Source organism: Chrysemys picta, chromosome 4 (genome assembly GCF_011386835.1).
Source record: "Chrysemys picta bellii isolate R12L10 chromosome 4, ASM1138683v2, whole genome shotgun sequence".
NCBI classification, from domain to species: Eukaryota; Metazoa; Chordata; order Testudines; family Emydidae; genus Chrysemys; species Chrysemys picta.
The window spans coordinates 43,552,502-43,570,596 of record NC_088794.1 but is presented as its reverse complement, the minus strand read 5'-3'; the positions used below and the strand labels follow the sequence as shown (position 1 = coordinate 43,570,596).

Here is an 18,095-nt window from a genome sequence, read left to right as displayed (position 1 = left end):
ACAGGATTACTGCACTTACTGAACCCCCTTAACCAAATGTTTTATATCTTTGTTCATATGGTTTTAATAAGGTTTTAACCAATTGCAAGGTTATTTATAAGTTTGCAACTCCCCAGTAGTTAGAGTTATGAAGCGTTCAGACTTAAGCATATCCAGTTGTGTGGTGACCCAACTACTGCTTTTATGCGGTTTCCAACTTTTTATTCATGCACAAAGGCATGATGCATGGCAGTATCCGAACACTTTCTGATTAACTCTTTGTTTTAGCAACACATTCACACAGCATTGTACTGTAAAATTATACAGTTCAACTGAAACGCGACAGGATTTTTATTAAAAACAATGAACTGTTGAATTCTGCATAGATTAATGAAAACTGATTAGTCCCAGAGAATAAAGGAATAATCAATTAAATTAACAGCTGGTAAATATAAAACAAAAAGAATTACCACTTAACACACCATATAATAAAACAGTAGAATTCACTGGAGGTCAGAAGGAGCCCAAAGCCTGACCTGTCACTGGTTTTTAAACAGGCTGAATAATTTTATGGCCATTAATAACATTTGTAATAACATATGGGAAAATGCAGATTATTGAATCTTCCGTTCCAGGGTACAAGTTATTCACTTGCAGGGGTCAAGTAGACATTCCCTCCTTCTCCTTGCTGCTCCCCCCTCACAACCCAACATCAGTGGATCATTGGCCCGGTGCATTGTGGGAGGGAGGCTAATTTGCTTCTGTAGTCTCAAGTATTGGCCACTGCTAGAGGCACAGTACTGGATTTAATGGACCAATGATAAATTATGTAAGCCAGCCCTATATAACTTGTAAGTGTAAAGAATATGAATGCATCAATTTAGAAAACACATTTTCTTTTAGTCCTACACATACATGTGCTATCATATTATTTTAAACAAAATATGATACTGAGCACACATTCTTCAGGAAATAATTGGATTGTTCTACTTCTTTTTACTTTATTTCCTATGCTAATGGGCATGAATCCGTGTGTGAGGGCAACTCAGCTGCCACATGTCCAACATAGCCATGTACCAAGTCCTACATGGCCCATCAGCAGAGTACAAACCTAGGACCTTCAGCATGGCCGCACAACCCTTTACCACTTCAGTTACTGGAGTAACTCAGTTAACTCACAGCAGCAGAAAACCCATTTTCCTCTAGTGAACTAGAGTTCCCAGCGTGGCACAAAGGGGGTTGCGGGGGCTATAGCCACCTCAAAATTGCCTTATACCACCACCCTCGTAGCAGCTGCTGCTCTCCAGCTACCCAGCTCTGAAGGCAGAGTGGAGAGAGTGGCAGCTATTGGCTGGGTTCCCACCTCCAGCACCAGTGGAGAAGTAAGCCCAGGTAGGGGCTGGGGAGCCCGAGAGCAGCCCCTGGCCCATGTACCCACCTGCCAGGGCACACCACCCGCTCAGACTGACCCGCTGTGGCACAGGCTCCTGGGCCCCACCTTTCACAGTTGCTGCTCCCCCAGGGATCTGCCGGCCCCGGAGCCAGGTCCCTGCACCCAGACAGCTCTTACCAGCTGTGAGCAGCCAGTTCCTTACGCTGCCTGGTTCCAGCTTCCAGCTCTGACTTGGCCATGGGGTGGGGCCACGGAGGGGGTCAGGGCCTTGTGATGAGGGGGGTGCAGCTCCCTCACTGGAAAGAGGCTGGAACCGCTCCATAGAGTTCACAGAATAAGATTTGCTGAATTGGGCAATAATACTATTACTTTGCACATATGTCCATGACTGAATTTCACTGAAAATTTGGTCATTCTTAGAGTCAGAGTTCGGCAAAACTCAAGAGACTTTGATTTCCATTACTATGCTCAAACAACTGGACTTGACTTCTCTCTCAAGCAAAGCACTGGGTGAATATTCCAGGCTGAATATTTAAAGAGGACTACAAGATAACGCATCTTTAGCAAGTAGCCACATTAATATAACAAAGAGTAAAACTATTCTAGTTTCTGCTAAGAAAAACAATTTTGCTGGGAGAGAAAAAAGGAGTCATCAATTTCAGTTTTGCTGTGGCATACTGCAGACCGCAACTGCACAAAGCAAAATTAGCTGCCTTCCACAGGAGTTTGGAAATGGACACATTTACATAACTTTAGATTGTACATACATGCCAGTAGCCACACATCTTAAGTACAGTATGATGTAATCTTATAAACTGTACATTTACAAAATATATGTAAAATTAAATATTTTATACCTGCATTCAGACATTCAGACTTGATTTTCTTACAGTTACTTTAATTCTACTATTGTGAGTGTCTGTGTTATGATAGGGTCTTTCATTATGTGATACAACATCAGACGGAAAGCTATAATAAAAACGGCCTCCAGGATGCAGAAATCACTGGACAATGTATGATAAATACACTTTTCCTACACTGGGAATTCCTACTTAGACAATAATGATAATGGTTGAAAAACAGGACTAGGCAAATTTATTTTGAAAATAAAAAAATAGTCCAAGCCATAGCAAAAAGCTCAAACAGAATTGAACCTGAACTTTAAAATATATATCATTGCAAGTGTTAGTGTAATTTGGCATGTTTATTATAAAAAAAAGGGAATAAAAGTATTGCTAAATTAAAAGTCTCTGAGTATATTTGCATTAAAGTAAACAATGATGTAGCATGGTTGCAAAACGGAACTCAGGTCTATTTAATGTTATCTCAGACAGAACTGAACCCAAACTTTTAAAATACAGACATATTTCATTGTAAATTGTCTGCTATGTACAGTTTGCACATTGACCAAGTAGGTGGAGGGTTTGTTTCTATTAATATTTGGTAATTTTTTCTGGGTTTGTAATTTTTATTATCTAATTTTTCAAGTATTTATTTTGTGTTTGCTGCAGCATTTTACTCTGTTTATTCTCAGGCATCGTTTGTTATGCTCAGAGAAAAAACACACATCACTAAAGAATCAGTATGGATGACAATGGAACAATGATAGTAACATCATTATGCCGTGTCTTACCTCTTGTATCCCCATAACTGCCGTGTTTGCCTCTGATTATTTCAACCTCAAGAAAGTGTGCTGCTTACTGTTTGTGTCAGGAAGGCAAGATTACTGTGTGCAAGGTTAGCACATCAAGTATGATATACATAATGCCTGTGCTATAGACGTACCCTTCAACTAGCTCCCTTCTTTAATTTTAATTCAACAAGAAAAGAACACTCAAGTTGCAGACACCTACTGCCTCTTATAGGCTATCATCCTGCCAGGTGCTGAGCACTCTGGCCCTGATCCAACAAAGCACTTAAGCACAAGAGTAGTCTTACTGAACTCTGTGGGACTACTTACATGCTTAACATTAAGCATGTGCTGAAGTGCTTTGCCAAATCACAGCCACAACACTCAACACATTGCAAGATCAATCTCATAGTGTACCTTAGAACAAAAAGATTATGTTAAAAAGAGGTAATTCTGTTTATCTGTGATTAATAAAGATATTTTTTCTACTTTTTGTTATTCATCCTGCCCTTCAAGATGAAGTCAGGTGAGGGTCTCTAGCAACTTTAAGCCAAATAGTTTGGAGCCCTTCCTGTATATATAGGAATTAGTTTTCTTCCAGGATAGAACAGCACAAGACTAAAGACATGAGTGCCTTCATTGAAGTCAGTGGAACTACTGACAGTATGTAAAGGTAAGCATGAGTCATTTCGAGGAGACAGGGCCTAAGTTGCTTGTAAATCACATTTCTAAAATCTCTACCGGAGGAGAAAATTGCTAAAAGCACATGATTAGTATAAATTTATCAAGCCAAAAAAATAGGCAAACCATCATTCCCCCAAAAAGGACAAAGAAGATGCTTTCCTTTCAAACATCTGACTTAGTTTCCATTTTTCTGGATCATACTCTCATAGGTCCTGCGTTCCCTTACACGTTTGTCTACACACCTATATTCTGAAGTCCAATTTCATCACAACATGCAAGGGTTGTATAATATAAAAAGTACTGCTCTCCGCTTAAAACACTAACACGACTTATACCTAAACAGTCTGAAAGGAGAAAAGACTCACCCAAACTTAAAGACATGCACAGCCTGATCCAAAACTAACTACAGCAATGGGAGTATTTCTATTGACTTCAATGGGCTTTGGATCTGGCCCTAAATAAGTTGAACAGCAACTAAATCCTTAATCTGAATTCAGTTGTTCATTATATAATTATTTTAAAAAGAAATATTTACATTATGAAATGCTGTATGAAATTATGCTCTGTAGAGGCAAAATTCACCCTCATGACAAGGGGACCAGTACAAGGGCTATCCACCTTAAGTCCCACTTAAGACCGATAATGAGGGCTTAGGTGCGACTTGAGTGCTGGCCTTCAGCACAGGGCTGTATTACATCCTACGCACATATCAGTACTTTTGATTTCAAAATGATCACACACACACAGGCAAAAAATATACATGGAAATTCTATGTGATTCACTGCATGGAGATAAAATGCCTCATCCTTGGGGAAGACATTTGCTACTCTGTCGGGGGTTGGGGTCAGAATATGCATGGAGAAGGGACTCCGTTGTCTCAGGGGATGATGCCTTCTCTACTCCCTTACCAGCCATATTTAGCTGGAATTTGTGCTAGTTCCATTCTTTCCATGTTTCGTAGTAGAGGGAATGACTGTCCTGTGGTTGTAATAAGGCAGTGGTTCTCAAACTTTTTTACTGGTGTCCCCTTTCAAATTGTAAGCCTTTGAGTGCGACCCCCCTTATAAATTAAAAACACTTTTTATATATTTAACACCATTATAAATGCTAAAGACAAAGCAGGGTTGGAGTGGAGGTTGACAGCTTGCGACTCCCCAAGTAATAACCTCACGACCCCCTGAGGGATCCCAACCCCCAGTTTGAGAACCCCTGTAATAAGGGATATTTCTTTTTTGCTTTTGAGTATAACGATAATACCTAGTTCTTCATCAGTAGTCCTCAAAGTGCTTTACAAAGTAGGTCAGTATCATTAACCCCATTTTACAGATGGATAACTGAGGCACAGACCCAAGAAGGTACTAACCTTAGGCCATTCTGCAGCCCAGAGGCAGAGCTGAGAATTGAACCTAGGTGTCCTGAGTCCTTGTCCAGTACTCCATCAACTACACCACACTGCCTCTCATATAAATATATTTACTGTTTTTTTCAGTCATGGAACATTCAAGCCTGTGCAACCATCAAATGAATATGTTTAAAGAAAACAACACAAACAAAAGCAAATATAACATTATAATTATCTGAGAACTACTGTTTTGATGTCACTCTTGGACAAAGGGATCTCCTGCTACGGTCATATGCACATTTATACAGACTGAAAAAATCTATTAGCCAATACCACTAGCTGGCAACTATTTATGTCTGAAATGGGAACATAATCAGTTTTCATTGGTTAAGTCCAATCTGTGCCAAATTTATGACTAAAAGCTTGGCCAAAGGCAGTGGCAAGTAGCAGAAAATTGCTTACAGTGTTACATGCCAGATTACTTGAATGATTTGCATCAGGTTTGCAGGAGGGTTTGGGGTATTAAAACTTAACATTTGGAACAGTCTTGAAATGTGGATTTTTGTTATTTGCAACATGACACAGAGGTGTGGGTTACGATACAGCATGGACTGACTGAATGAGACAATTTTTAATGTAAACAGCATGAAACATTTAGGAAAAGTTCAGTTTGAAATGCTAGTTTTTTTCATTTGAACCTTTGGAGAGCCAACTGATTTAAATTAAATGCTCACCCCTGCACTTCCAGTCATGTTGCCATTGTACTAAATACAGCTATCCAGTTTGTATTCCAGATGAACTGATCTTACTACAAGCCTTTAGTATGATTCTTACCCCAAGATAAATCAATATTTAATATCCCCTGCAACAGCCCCGTAGATGATTTTAAACCTTGCCTCCATCCCATTTAGTTACCTTTAAAAATTCTTTATGCCAATCTTCACAGATGACTTCTGAAAAACTAGTCTATAAAAAGCAGCCTGAAAATAATTAATTCAGACAAAGAGGGTTTTTTCTTCTTTTTAATCTTCGTGAACTGTGCTGATCTCTAAATCCATCTCCTTTAGCTAATTCTTACTTCTCAGCCAGGGCTGGCTCTACCTTTTTTGCCGCCCCAAGCGGCGAGGCCAAGGGAAAAAAAAAAGCAGCAGCAGCGCCACCGAAGAAGAAAAAATGAAAAAACTGCCACCAAACTGCCGCCGAAGAAAACAGAAAAAGCTGCCGCCGAAGTGCCACCGAGGAGGGGGGGGGGGGAGTCGGAGTGCCGCCCCTTCATATTTGCCGCCCCAGGCATATGTGCTATGAGGTAGGCCTGGTGAGAGGACTTTTGCTGGTGGGAGCTGAAAGAATGGGCCCATCAGTGTTTCCTCAGACCAGGATTTGCAATTCTCCCCCACATAGGATACAAGGCCCCAGGCAGCTCCTTCCCATCTCCTAACCACACAGTCTATAGGAAGTAATTAGAAGTAGCAAGGCAACTCAGCCCCAGGACTCCAAACATACTACAACTTCACCTCCATATTGAGCTCTGGAATAGCCTCATCCCCCAAATAATTGAAGAACCATCAAGTTGTGCACATTGCTAGCCTGTCTAACCAAGTGAACTTGGTATTGTTACTCTCCTCCTCCATTCCTATTGTTTGTTATGCTTATTTCTTTGTGTCTTGTCTTAAATGCGATTGCAAGGGGAGGAACCACGTCTACCTTTGCACTGCTCAGAGCCCAGCACAACAAGGCCCTGATCCTAACTGGGGCCTTTAGTTACTACCACAATATCAATGTTAAACAGTAATAACGAGCCTGATTTACTTGTAATGCAGTTTTCACTTCCTTTTCATTTCCTCCCTCACCCCCCCATCTGCCACCCCACACAAACAAAAACATCAAGATATAAATTGTGCATCTTATTTAGAAAAACGTTTGGCATACAGCTAATTGTGTCCTCAGACTGAGGCAGATTTAAAGCCGGTGAGAATGCCACGATATATGGAGCACACGTACAGTAGAGCAAAAACATTTTTAAAAAGTCTCTTTGCATCATGTACATTTTTAATGCAAATTCTACCTTGGAAATTGAGAGCTATGTTATTAATTAATGGAGATCTCACACACAACAGCAATGTGATGAGATTTATGTTGTTGCTGAGACAACAACATTTAGAAAAGTCCCAGCAAAAACACAGCGGGGGTGAGAAGCAGAGGAGAGAGACAGTGATGGCAAAAGCACAGTATATTCCTAGATTGCAATACAGTGTCAGCTCAATGCATTCTAGGAACAGAAAAACATTCCAGCTTGTCACAATGAGGTCAATATTACAGTAAGGTAAAGCGTTCCATTTTAATGTTACATAAGAATGGCCATACTAGGTCAGACCAATGGTCCATCTAGCCCGGTATCCTGTATTCTGACAGTGGCCAGTGCCCAATGATTTAGAGGCAGTGAACAGAGCAGGACAATTTTGAGTGATCCATCCCCTGTTGTTCTGTCCCAGCTTCTGGCAGTTGGAGGTGTAGGGGCACCCAAAGCATGGGATTGCATCCCTGATCATCTTGGCTAATAACCACTGATGTATCTAATAGCCTTTGATAGACCTAAACCATTGTACATCTATCAAAACTACAAGTTGTGCGAGTCAGATGCCAAGGTAGTTCCTAATGCTACGAGGGTGGCATTCTCACAGTAGTAGGAGAATGAGGTAGTAACACAGGCCCTGATTTGGGAAAGCACATAAACATGTGCTCAGGCCCCTCCCCTATGCAGGTTTCCCTATTAAGGAAAGGCACATGCTTAATTACTGTCCTGAATAGGAATACTGGGGTATTTTCTTTTTTTAAACTAGATTCTGCAGATCCCAACCAGACACTTCCAGGTAGCTGTAGAAAGGCGATGTGGACAGAGACAAAGGGAAATGGCTTGATAAACAGAGGAAATGACCCATATGCCTCAAACTCCTTTTCCCTTTGAAACTAATGCACCTTGTTATTTTAAATTCCTCATCCTGCAAATCATCTTTTTTATGTACACAACATTTCGTATATATTGATAAGCTATTGCAATAAAAATACTATGAGGCATGGTATGACATTTTTGTATTGGGAAGTGGCTTGTGTCCCCCACTCTATCTATTGTAGATAAATCACTATGAATAAAATAAGAGCTTTTGTTTTTTAAGGAAGTATTTGTCTGAGCAGTTTCTTTCAGAAATGAAAATTGTATAAAATGTAACTGGCCTCCATTTCCCTAGAAAGTAAAATAAAAAACAGAAAAGGAAATAAAACTGTTCAGGACAATATATTGCCTGTATTTGTAGCTTTGGGTTTTTTGAGAGGATGGGAAGAGTTCACAGGTACTTCATTAATAAGGTGTTTAGCAGCAATGATGTAGTGTGATCTGGTTGCTTCTATCAAAGAATAAAACATGGGATGTATGCAAAGAATGACATGCAGGTAATCCCTGGATAAAGGAGAATCCCTTGGGAGGAGGAATGTATCAAGCCAACCTAATCTTATACATGAACATCCAAAAAGACTGATTGGCATCAGGCTAGGAACAGAAATCTGGCAAGGAGCTGGCAACTGAATATATTTTGGCAACCTGCTAAACTCTTGACAGAACAGAAATTTATACAGTATATGATGTGTCGGTGACTCACTGTGTCTACAGTTCTAATGCATATCCTTCCAGTGATGGCATCTATCCGCACTGGCATCTGAAATACAGCAAACAGTGTTCCTGCACTTTAGAAATAAAAGGGAATAAGCATGTAAATGTATGCTGCACTAAACAACAATTTATAAAAAAAGAAAAGTAGGATGTGGGTAATAGTGGCTGCCTCAGGGAGGTGGTTATGATGATGCAAATGAGTGATAGGGTTCCCAGCTCAAGAAGTCCTCTGGGAAGTGACAGTGGAAAAAAAAATGCACAGCCTCATGGTCAATATAGGGTTAATCTTAGACACAAGTGCCCACCCTCCTTCACCGCTGTTTATTAAATCACTTTGGGATTGCGGGAGGGGGAAAGAAGAGGAGAGCTTTCCAAATCGCCATCTCAATGCTCCCCCCCCTCAGTCAACGAAGATCAGCAACTGAAGATCAGGAATTTGAAATGTTTTGTCAGTCTTTCTTCTAGAAGCATTTGCAACATGTTAAGGACCATGGGCCTAACAATAAAATTTGAGTTGTCTGCAGATTTTCAGGATGTAGGCTGGGCAATTTCAGGTTAGACATTCTTTGAGTTTTAAATAGTGCTACAGAAACAGATGATGTTTGAAAATGATTTTAACATAAATAATCTGATGTTGAAGATTATTTATCTTCCTGATACACATTTCCATTGTGATGGGCTTGTTTATGGAGTTAATGTCATATGTCTAGAGATAGACTAACTATTTTTCCAACAAACTTGCCCCTTTCTATGTTTGCAAACTACCAGTAAGCAGACTTCGATTATTACACATGTATTGGTAACTTATATTTGTTCAAACATTCAAAGGAAACATTCCAGCCTATGGGTTATTCATGAGTTATTCACTTCCACTTTTCTTTGTTCATATTGAGTAACCTGTCACCTAATTCTTTTCACAACATGCAGGAAGATTCAGTGACAATTTAACATGCTGAAATATTTATTTCTTTATTTAAACCAAAATGTCCAAGCTAGCATAGACCTGAGACTATGCCAAGAAATAGGCAGTGCTGTAAGCAAACTACAACAATGGAGAATGTGATTTCAATTAATCTCACTATAAATACACCTTGAGAATTTAGAGGAATCTTGAATTTAGGAAGTAGTTAGGTATCAGATGAGGTAATCCAAACTCATCCCTGTTGTACTTAAACCATTCCAGTCAATGGAATTACTCTAGGAATGAATTTGGTCCAGTGTGTTTACCTAAAGGAATGTATGGGGAGGGCATGGAGATGAATGGTAGTATGAATTGCTTGCCAGTGGATGTCTGTGTTTGGACATAAATGTGAAAGAATTTGTGTATGTATTCTAAAGCTCTTAGATGAGCTAGTGAGAGTGGGAAAAGTTTTACCTTATAAAATATGGATACGCAAAACAAAACCTGGAGTAGGTTTGGATATATGTCTGGAAACTCTCTTGAACAGCTTTGTAAACAGGCTGCACATGAGAATATATGATGATTATATTATTATGATCGAGGCAATGGTGCTAGCCACAATGGCTGAACAATGTACCACAGCTTCCTTTGGGAAAAACTGCCCATGCTGATTTAACTAAATATGCAGATTTTTCAATATTCACTTTGATCAAACTCTACCCCTTTTGGATTTGTTTCTGCTCCCACATTTAAGAGCCATAGTATACATAGAAGAATGCTTTTTATGCCTTCCAACGGAAATACCCCATGTGAGTGGAAGACCTGTGTACTCTGCATTGTACTTGTGCTAGAAAGCAGATATCAGAAAGGGGCAAAAAAACCCAAACAACTTTAAAACTATTATTAATGAGGTCTTAAACCTGGCAGCCCTTCAAGTAGGCCTGGCATCAGAAATAAAAAGAACTTCTTGGTTATCTTCTGCCACTATCCCAACATACCATAATGGCAAACAATTTCAAGTACTGTATTCAAATGCAAAACCTAGCAATTAAAGGCAAAAAATCAAGTTTGCTTCTTTTCTGAATGTAATAATTTATATTTGAATGTAGATTTGTGCAAACTGGTGGCTGCTAAAAACTTGACAATTTTACCCAAGATTAATACTGTACAGGTTCATATACTGTTTCTTACATAATACAGTATTATATCATGCGGGCTCTGTGCACTGTGCATTCTTGTCTTACATACATACACTATTTTCATTGTTCTAACGGTTTGACATATCTTTGCTGACCTAGACTTTCCATAAGGTATATTCCTTAGAGGGAAGAAAATGTATTTAATAATTTAGCCAACTGCCAAGTACTATATATTTTCTTTTAAACCAATCTTCCTTAGGTGTAATTTTGGGGATTAGGCAGTGAACTACAAATCTAATTGATCAGAGCACAAATGCACATCACCAACTTTCTAAAGACCAATTCAGGGAATGAGGCAATTAACCACAAGACTAACTTAGATGCTAAGGGATGCACAACAAATACTTCCATAGGTGCAATTCAGAGTGTGTGGTACTTAAGTACAAAGTTAACAGCTGCAAATTTTGGTGATCTATAGATGTGTCATATATTTTTCACTATTTTTTCATGTTGTAATACTCAAACGGTATAAGTCTATTTTACTGTGTTTCGTATAAATGATTTTCATGCACACTGTCTGGCATATTCAAAATAGCATACATGAAGCTACGCAAGTGTATCTGAGGTTTAGAGGGGGAAATTTATGTTAGGTATATATTGTATTATTTGAGCATACAAACAATGAAAGACTGTGTCACAATGACATGCACTTAGGGGCAAACTTAAGGTTTCACATGCAGCTTTAGCATCGCCTTTCCTGATTTTGATATGCTTTTTTGTAGCCACCCTTGATAAGAGTTCAGTACCTACCGCCCTCTGCACCCATCTACTGTGGCGCTGCTGGCCAAAGCAAAGAGGATGAAGCTGTGCTCCCACAACACTCCTCCTCCTTTGGAGAGGTTAATGCCAGCAACAGGAATGGCCTTACACAACCCTTACAAACCTTGAGTGCCAGAACTCTGAATGTCCTTGTGTAAGTGTCCTTGCACTACCTCCCACACTGGATACACACACACAGAGGTGAAGTAAAATCTTTCCCTAAACACAGATGCATATCCTGACTGTGTTTCTTATAATGTAAATTCCTATAACATTCGATACATTGGTGTAGATTCAAGCACATTTTTGCTGAAAGTCAGACTTGTTTTCCATAATGGAAATGTGTCTCTTTAAAAGAGACTGTTACCGACTCTGAGATCACCTTTCTGCAAGATGCTCCATTTCTAATTTCTGCATGAAAAAGTTCTAATTGCATCAGATAAATTCACCACAGCACTTCTGCGTGTGTGAGTAACATTGTAATCATTTAGCTATTCAAAGACAAATCTAATTCCTGAATAGGCCTTAAAAAAAACAACAACAAAAACAACACTGTGGCCTATTGTTATCCTAGGAATAGCCTGATTTAAAAAAACACTGCAAGTGAACATGATAATCAAATGCATATAACAGCAACCATCCCAGTTCACCAATACCCTGTGCACCTCAGAAGAATGACAAGACACCTGCGTGGTATAATATGCTGCCTGGGAAGCTAAATCTAAAACATGCACACACCCTGCTGAACAATTTGATCACAACACTCCTTTCACTTATTGTTGTAGAGTAATACTGATCTCATGACTAATCTGATCCTGTCATGCAACAATGAATATCTCAATCAATTGTATAAATAAAATAAAATTCCTCAAGCTGCAATGCTAAGTGTATGAAGTCCAGCATGTTTTTCAGTTCAAATAAAAGGGGGCAGTATTACATCAGTTGATAGTCTGATATTTCTTAAATGTATTAGGGAAGGATGCAAATCTACTGTATTTTACAGAAAAATGTATTACTGCCTCTTGGACACATACTACTTTAGTGCCCAGGGATAAAATGTTCAAAAGCATTTTCAATGGGACTTAAGCGTCTAGTCATTCGAGCGCCTCTGAAAATTTTTACCTTGGGTCACTATTTTGCTTTCTGCATTACTAAGGAAATATATTGTGAATTTATGCACATTTTTTCAAGTAGACAGGATAAAACACTGACACTTAAAATTGCAAATGGAAATATTGCAGTTGCAAATACTATTTTATAACAACTTACAGTAGGGCCAAGATTTCTAACATTGAGTGTCTCAAGTTAGGCTCCTAAACTCATATTCATACACCTAAAAAAGGGGAGTGAATTTCAAAAGTGCTGAGCACAGAATAGCTTCAGTTGGAGATACTGGGTGCCCAGGCCACTTCATATTCAGGCACCTGAATATGGACTTAGAAGCCGGACGTTATGCACTCACTTGTAAAAATCCTGGTTTACAGTTATTATTTGGAGTCATAAACATAAATGGCCAAATCCACAAAATATTTCAAGGCCCATTGTGGCAATATAGTGAAGATGACTGCTGGGGTTTTCATTTTTAACTTCCTCTCCATTCAGATATATATATAAATAATCATTTAACTGAGATAAAAATACAGCATGATAAACAATGGGTGTGTGGTGCGTTCTAGGGCCCAAAAATCCCATATAGAGGAGTAGGACTCCTGCCACTTGCTGGGCCTCTGTGAAAAAAGCTCCTTACTTACTAAGCACCAGGATTACCAAAGGATACAATATCCCACCATCCTTCAAGGACAGCTGTCCCTAGCCATAGTAGAAATTACAGTAAATTCCTTAAGTCTTTACAATGGAGTGAGTATGTGGCTTCTCTCTCTTCCAGAGAAGTTCCAAAGAGGGAATTTTGTTTAACCTTTTATCAGCCTACTTAGACAACAAGCTGCATCTGCCTGTACAGCACGTGACACAATGGGACTCTGATCCGTCATAGGGCCCTCTAAACACTACCACAATAAAAACAATTTCGTAAATACCAAAAACTGATCATTTGTGCTAGATACTACTATTGATTTGTTAGCCTGGCTGTAAAGTATATATCTGGGAAGTACTAAAATAGTTAAGATTTAACAAGAGGGAGCAGAGAGATCTGGAATTGTTCATGCACATAACCTTCGTTGCCTCTTCTTCAGTGGCCCAAAATATGAATATCGGTCTTTTAGTTATAATTAAAGATTCTTCTAACAGAAATTAAAACAAAAAGGAGAGAAAACTTTATTAAGAAGTTTTTGTTAAAATCCCAAAGCAAAACAGAATAGGTGAATTCTTGCAGAGCTGAAGTAAGTATTTATGATTCATGATGGTTCATGAAAGTTTATAATATGACTGTTTCCTTAGACTATTATTCCCATGTCTCATGTTTGGAAATTAAGGACAGTCATAACTAATTCTAGTAAAAGATGAGACACTGATTGCCTGCAGCTTGGTCTGAAAAAAATATTGTTCTGACTGAGTTCTCCTATTCAATTACTAGTCATTGAGTTCAGAGAATAACTGGTAGCAGAGAAGGCTTGGTGTTGGTGCTTGAACAGAAAAGATGTAGGAACTCACTCTGCCATTACAATTATTATGGCTATAATAACAAAATTGATCAAACAATTAATTGATAATATGGTGTTGTACTTTGGGTATTTATAGAACCCTGCGCGGATACAAAATTTGTATTCGCATCCGATCCTCAAAACTGATCTGCAGATATCCGCAGATTTGCAGGGTTTTAGATATAAAATTTGGATCCGTATCCCTCTGCAATCTGCAAAAATGGTCCACAGATATATAAAGCAGATATCCGTGGATATGCAGGGCTCTAGGTATTTAGGGAAAATAAGGTTTTTCTTAATAATAATAATAAGTTTTTCTCATTTAGGGAAAAAAATGACTATGCGTGAATGGTAATGCTTTTCTACAAAACCTTCCTGAAGTGTTTCTATCAGGCAAACTTTGTGCACATGTGCAGTGGCCACATGTAAATGATGGAGCGTAACAACTCCAGAGGAGCTGTTACACTCTATTGTGTCAATAATCCATATATTTAACAGTCCCTAAATACTCTGCATTACAGCAGACCGTAACGCTTCCAAAGGGGCCGTTATGGCTTATCAAGTCAAATCCGAGTGCCTAAATATGGCTTTGACCAATAGACTGTAAACAACTCCAAGGGTAAATAATGCATATTTTAAACAAGTCCAGACTATATTTTGCATACAAGCCATTATGTCTACATTAGGATAAATGAAGTGGGTTTAATCTTTTTTCCATTTGAAATAAGGGTAACATAAAAACATTTCTAGGTCTCCACAGTTGTCTAAGGATTTATGGACTGCTTTTCAGAGGGGCTGAGCATCTGCAGCTCCTATTGAAGTTCATGGAAGGAGTGAGCAAATCATGTCATACATTTTTGGGCCTAATTTTGGTTTCCAACCACACATGTGCTTACGCCTGAAACCCTACAAAGTGGTGGGGGAGGGGGCATATGGCATAGACATATTATGCAAGATTCTGGTTCCTCTAAAAGCTTGATGAGGTCATGTCATAGGTTTTCTGTAAGGATATAGAAGATAGCTTCCTGTGTAGAAGATATGATGTGTATATTTACCATGTATGTTCTGCGACCTTCACCCATATACCTCTATCCAGTGCAGATAACTCATGCTTCTGCCTGTATACTGGCCAGACTTGAATTTGGCCTTTTAAATATAAACAAAATAGACAATACAGCATCTTTTGGGGTCATTTAGAATATTGTCAGATCGAACCATTTGTCAACATTTAGTCAATTATCCGGGGTTTAAATACTAAACTAAATAGGACTAATACCAATAATGCATGTTTTGTTATAGTACCTTAATTTACAAATTTCTTTTAAAGATGAATATGACTTGCCTAGAAAAGAGCTATTCCCCCCATACAGAGCCAACCTTCTGTGACTCCAGCCACACAAAGATGCTTTGTGAGGCCATTTCTGAACTCTTCTGGATGTCTCCACTTTCCCAGCAGTTTCCTGAACTGGGTCAGCTCCCCTTCCACTTCTCCCATAACAGCACTAATGCTGTTCTCTCTTCCTTTCATGATGTTGGCCTACAGTTGAACAGCATCAGGTAAGGTCGAGAAATTTGGCTTTGCTTAATAACCAGTTTACGCTTTAAGCTCTATAAATCTCTATGCACATAGAATGGTGTCAATTTAAAATTGTAGCTGACCCACAACTCTCAAAAGAATCATAAAAATGCATCATTCCAACTCACTGTCATCAATTTATTTTGTTCTTTCTGATGACCAAGTCCCTGTGAGCACTTTAAAGCTTTCTGGGGGTTTTTAAAATGGGAATGGGGCAATTTTCAAATATATATGTTTATAACCAATACAAAAGCATTTAGAGCCTTAAAATGACATTTTCAAAAAGGCATCAACCCAGGCTTTGAAGTTTTGTGCATACTGTTGTAGGCATAATAGTTTTGCACAACAAACTGTTACCAGTTCTCTGAACTCAAGGACCAGTAACTGACCAGAACTCAATCACTTGTTTTCAGTCCAAAGTGCAGGCAATTAGCGTGTCATCTTTTTCTGAGGTTAGACTCTTGTTACTCATTCACATGAGCAGTGTCTAATTATCTGGAGGCTATTTTTTAAAATGTGGCACTAAAAGATGGACATAAGGACCTGATCCTTTTAGAAGAAGCAAATCCAAAAAGGTAGCTATGATTTCAAGGCTCTGCTGGGATCATGAAACATCTTCACTCTGTGCCACAGATAAAGAATAGTTTTTAACATAAAATATTAAGTAAAAGGAAATTATCATTCAAACAGAAATAATGAAAAGGGAGTGCTTATAAATATCCAGAATGGAAAAACATACCTTTCTGTAATGATATTTGAACAAAAGTATGGTTTTTGTTTTAAATGTATTGTACAGATCTATTTTACATTTTATACAAAGTATGTACACTTCTTCCATAAGATTTACTACTCTTAAAAATGCAATTTTTTTCATTATTTTGGGGGAGGCGGAGGGTGGAGCGATACCATAATTTTAAAGGGCCAATTTGTATCCCATTGTATTTGAATATTTGCACTACTTTATACTTGCGGTACAAAACCAAGGGACTAACAAGATATCAGAGGTGTGGCAGTAATATCCCAGTACAATCCTTGTCTTATTGATTCACTCTGTGGCTTATACTATAATAAATAAAAACAACAGGAGGACAGTGAGTTTTCACGATATATCTCCTTGCTGTAATTTTGTTGTCAGAGCCTTAAACAGCACAGTTAACTCTGAAATGTCTCTGTGTAAAAATGGCATTGTGGGATCCAGGGTTATACTCTTTCCGTGACTTCCACATCTGCTCTGATCAGATTAGAAGCATAGAGATGATTTTTCTAATGGGCAGTCATGCAAGCTCAACCTGGGTTCTTTCACCTTATGCATCATGAACAATAAAGATTCTGCGATTTAAACTTAGTTAACAATGTTGTTGACAATACACATGAAGGAAGAGATTCCAGCTGATTCTCCCAAAGTTTTATTGGCTCTGCTAAGAGACATAAGAGGAAATAAAAGTTATTTTAGGCAATACAGGAAGCTGGTAAGGTTCAGAAATCACCCAAGGAGCAGACTTGGTAGAGCAAGTAGGTGCCTTTTATACACACTCATTTTACAAAGTAGAAAAAAAAATTAAGAATCACTTTATTCTTCCTTTTTGTGTTTTAAATATTTTCAAATATTGATCCAATGACACTCATGGTATTCATTTGTAAAGTACGTTTACATTAAAAAAAAAAGCATAGCAGGTGTGACTTTTTGTGTGTCCAATCTTATAGTTTGGACTCAATTAGGATTCCAATTGACTTTAATTAGAATTTTGCCTGAATAAGGACTGCTGGATCAGTTATTTAATTTCCCTGTTACAGACTTTCTTTCATAGCATTAATCGGTATTAAATGAGTTTTAAAATGCTGTCATTTAAACCAAACCTAATAGAAATAAATATTTATTAGGCTCTGAATTTATTTTGCAAACCATTGCTAATCCTATGGGGAAAGAGGTTAAAGAAATCCCTTTAATAGGCACTGACCCTTTCCCTTGCTGTTTTGGGTAATGTAGAGATCTTATTAAGTTAAAATATAAAATGTAGATTAAAAGACATCTTGTCTTCAACAGTGCGGTTTACAATGTTTCATTCCCTTTCTGCTATGGTCTCCTGGCTCACTGATCACACTTATCCTGTGTGTTTAGATAAGATCATCATATAAGCAAAATATTATGGAGGCTTTATATATAGTTACTGTTGTGTTGAGATTTATACTTAAAAAGGTATTAAATTTATTTTTTAGATATGAACAGTATAGTATAACTTCCCCAAACACACAGCACTGACACTTTAAATATTGTATGAAGATTTTGAAAATTTCCAGGTAAATTTTGTACTTCATTTATGAGTTAGAACCATTAAAATCTACCTTTCTTTAAAAAAAAAAAAAAAAG

The 18,095-nt window shown here is 38.2% G+C and overlaps 1 protein-coding gene across 48 annotated transcripts in view; it reads right to left on the bottom strand.

Moving 5' to 3' along the window:
* Positions 1-18,095, bottom strand: part of SOX6 (SRY-box transcription factor 6) — a 456,705-nt gene that overhangs the window by 51,057 nt on the left and 387,553 nt on the right. For 43 of the 48 annotated variants that reach the window (XM_065594763.1, XM_065594780.1, XM_065594788.1 and 40 more), the window contains one exon: positions 8,682-8,738. The exons of the other annotated variants lie outside the window; for them this stretch is intronic. In XM_065594763.1, the coding sequence (XP_065450835.1) occupies positions 8,682-8,738 (57 nt within the window). The remainder of the gene's footprint in view (positions 1-8,681; positions 8,739-18,095) is intronic. 48 annotated transcript variants of the gene reach the window in all.